We start from the raw sequence: 3,082 nt of genomic DNA, 5'->3' as shown, positions 1-3,082 counted from the left end.
AAAAAAAAAAATTACTCTGTAAGAGTTAAAAGCACACTGGCATAAAGATACAACATAATTTGAGTCAAAATAGCTGAGTAAAACTATTTAAGGTATCAGTTTTTACTTTCTAAACACCTGAGATTTTGCCAAAAACTATTTTAGAATATCATTAAAGAGAAACTTAACTTAGCAATATTTAGAAATATAAGTAACAAACTACACAATAAATCACCATGAGGTAAAAATTTGGGGTTCTGATGCTTATACTCGATCTATAAATACATCCAATCCTAAAAGAAGTTATGTAAAATAAGCCTATGTTCACAAAAAGAAAACTCTGTAAGAACAAACATTAAATGTTAATGTGGTTGTTGCTAAGGAGGGGGACTAGAAGTTAAAGATACAGTTTATTTTTAAAATACTGGTAGATTCTAATTCTTAATTGGAATCTAATTTTATTTTGGAGTGCAGTAACATTCAAACATGATCTGGAAATTTAAAAAAATTAGAAAGAAGAAGTAGAACATACATCAAGTTCATTACCAGGAAACACTCAAAATATCTAGTGAGATAGAAATATCAAGCCATGTGGAGCAAAGATGCATGTTTATTTTATTTCCAGTAGTTTGCAATATGCTGGAGGAGTGTTAACCAAATGTAGAACATTTCTGCTAATACAACAGGGGAACCAAGATGAATCAACAAATTCAAAATTCATGTCCACAAAAATGTCATGGTCTAAGAGTAGAGGTAAAATACATGTTTCAGCAACTAAAGACAAGGATAAATTCAAAATGCGTTACAGTACTAACAGTAGATATAGAATGAGATAAGAATGAGAAAGAAGAGCGATTAACTCTAGCTAAAAGGAAACAGGTGAGTGTCATAGCGATGAACATTTAAAGGAAGAAGGAACTTCAAATAGGAAAAAAAAAAAAAGAATGGAGAGATTTGGCAATGAAAGATGGGAGCGGGAAAAATAGGCCAGTTCTTACTGAGGCCTCACCATGTGCCAGGTACTGAGACTTACTTTCAGTAATTCATTCAAACCTCACAAGTCTCCTTTAGGGAGACACTTTTTCCTGTTTTGATAAGCCAGGAAGCTGGAGCTTGCTCAAGCTTGCTCCAATTTACACAGCTAAGAGCAGAAAAATCAGGACTGAACTCAAGCTGGTTTCTTGTCACTAGGCTATGTTACATCACCAGCAAAGAGAAAACATTGGGAAACTATAGAAAAACTGTAAACATGGTCACAAAAGAAGGGAACTTCACATTTATTAAAGGGCCTCCAGGTATCAGTCTGCAGTAAGTGCTTTTTTTTTTTTAAGAAATTTACTTTTTTTCTATGAAATGGTCATTATTGCATCCACTTTAAGGATGAGAAAACTACCAATTAGATAACAGAAACATCAAGTCAAAAAAGCAATAAGTAGCAAAACAGAAATGTAAATGAGTCTGAGTTTAATTCTAGGTCAAGCTGGACAGTCAGATGGGTTTACATATACAATTCCACTTACAACACGGTAAATCTGGTACGATTAATTTTCTCACTTCACAGACAAGACATAGAAATGTCAGGTGAGGTAAGTAACTTTTCCAAGGTCATAGACTGGTAAGAAAGAGGTGGATCCAAAATTTACCCTAGGCAGCATGACTTCAGAGTCAGAATTAACCCTCTCGGTTAACGACACAAAGAGAGTAAACAAAAACCACATCACGGAAAACCTCTAATATTAAACTCAGAATCTATTAGCTGTGCAAGCTCAGGGAAGATTTTTGCTGTGAAGAACATGATCAAATTATGTTTTTAGTACAAAGTCCTTGAACAGACATATCAAAGTTAAACTCTTAGTACATAAAGTTTAATAAGACACAGTGTACCTTACCTGTACAGCCTTTCAAATAAGGTTTAGGTTTCAAATTAGGCATATTTAATTTGCCCCAGAAGGTGACCTGTGTGATTATTCAATAAGCACTCACTTATCACCACCCTAATAAATAAAGTGTCAAGTCCTGGTGAAAAAGATCTAATACTTTGCTTAGCATACAATTCTATTTACCCATTGTTGTAGCTGTCTACAGAATTCTTTACACAGTGGTGTGGCAAATAAAAGCTGAGTTACAGATCATTCAATCTGCCTTCTAAAAGCAAAACAAGAAGGAGGGGAGCATTGGTGAATTTGAACTGAAATAGGTTTACTTTGTACATTTCGTTTTGCCTTTGGTTAACATGCACAATATCTTATACCAAATATTACTCCAAGCTAAGCCATCAAGAGGCCTAGGACTGTCAAAATAGGTTCAACATTCCTCAGAGACAAGCAAGCAGAGTCATCCTAGCAGCCAGCATCAATTTTTAATGAGTCCCAAAGCCCCCATGTCCTTTCTACTCCCTTTCCTGTCACTGAGTCCCTGTCTCCCTCTGTCCGTACTTTCTCCGTCCCACATAGCAGAAGCCCTCCTCCACCCCACCCCACCTCGGAAGAATCCTTGCCAACCCTTCCCACCCTGGGCACACACGCAGGTCTCCGGTGGCCGCTGTCTCCGTCTTCCCTCCAAGCTCACGTCTCCCCGGGGCTTGCTCCTCCCCACTCACCAGGTGCAGGGCCAGGGGCAGCAGCAGCAGGAACAGCCACAGGTAGAGGTGGCAGCTGTTGGTGAACCTGCTCTGCTCCGGGTCGTGGTACCAGCCGCCAGTGAGCGCGGCCCACACGCCCTGCCGGAGCAGCTGCAGCACCTGGGACACCATGCCGGCGGCGCCCCGGCGCCCACGCGCGCTCAGCTTTAATGCCCGAGCTCGCGGGCGGCGCCGCCACCGCCGCCGCTGCCGCCGCCCCCTCCACCTCCTTCCGCCCCACGCCTGAAGCTCGCGCTGATCTTGTGCCCCGACGCGCGAACCGCGGCGCCGGAGCCGGCTGCAGCCGCCGGGCAGGTGGGCGCCATGTCCGAGGGAGGAAGGATTTTCCCAGGGTGCTCAGAGGCGGCTGCTCAGAAGATGCTCCACAGGCTCCGCCCAGCGCCCGCCCCAGCCCTGCGCGGGGCGGCGGGGCCGCCTTCTGGGGGCCCCTTCTCAGCTGCCACGGTGCCGGGTCCGGCTGAG

General features: G+C 43.0%; 2 protein-coding genes across 4 annotated transcripts in view; one reads left to right on the top strand and one right to left on the bottom strand.

Annotated features, from left to right (window-relative positions):
• PCNXL2 (pecanex-like 2 (Drosophila)) overlaps window positions 1–2,926 on the bottom strand; it is a 272,672-nt gene extending 269,746 nt beyond the window's left edge. For all 3 annotated transcript variants that reach the window (XR_001145936.1, XM_004691129.2, XM_012731293.1), the window contains exon 1: window positions 2,579–2,926. Coding sequence is in view for 2 of the 3 variants with exons in the window: in XM_004691129.2 (XP_004691186.1) it covers window positions 2,579–2,731 (153 nt within the window). In the remaining variant the exon portion in view is untranslated. The remainder of the gene's footprint in view (window positions 1–2,578) is intronic.
• The window catches only part of LOC101620649 (mitogen-activated protein kinase kinase kinase MLK4), an 85,405-nt gene continuing 85,246 nt past the window's right edge, over window positions 2,924–3,082 (top strand). Inside the window, exon 1 of the mRNA XM_012731254.1 lies at window positions 2,924–3,064. Within this exon, the coding sequence (XP_012586708.1) occupies window positions 2,924–3,064 (141 nt within the window). The remainder of the gene's footprint in view (window positions 3,065–3,082) is intronic.

This window comes from Condylura cristata, unplaced genomic scaffold, assembly GCF_000260355.1.
Source record: "Condylura cristata isolate star-nosed mole 26May11 unplaced genomic scaffold, ConCri1.0 scaffold00030, whole genome shotgun sequence".
NCBI classification, from domain to species: domain Eukaryota; kingdom Metazoa; phylum Chordata; class Mammalia; order Eulipotyphla; family Talpidae; genus Condylura; species Condylura cristata.
The sequence above is the reverse complement of the archived record's forward strand: the minus strand, read 5'-3'. Positions and strand labels throughout refer to the sequence as shown.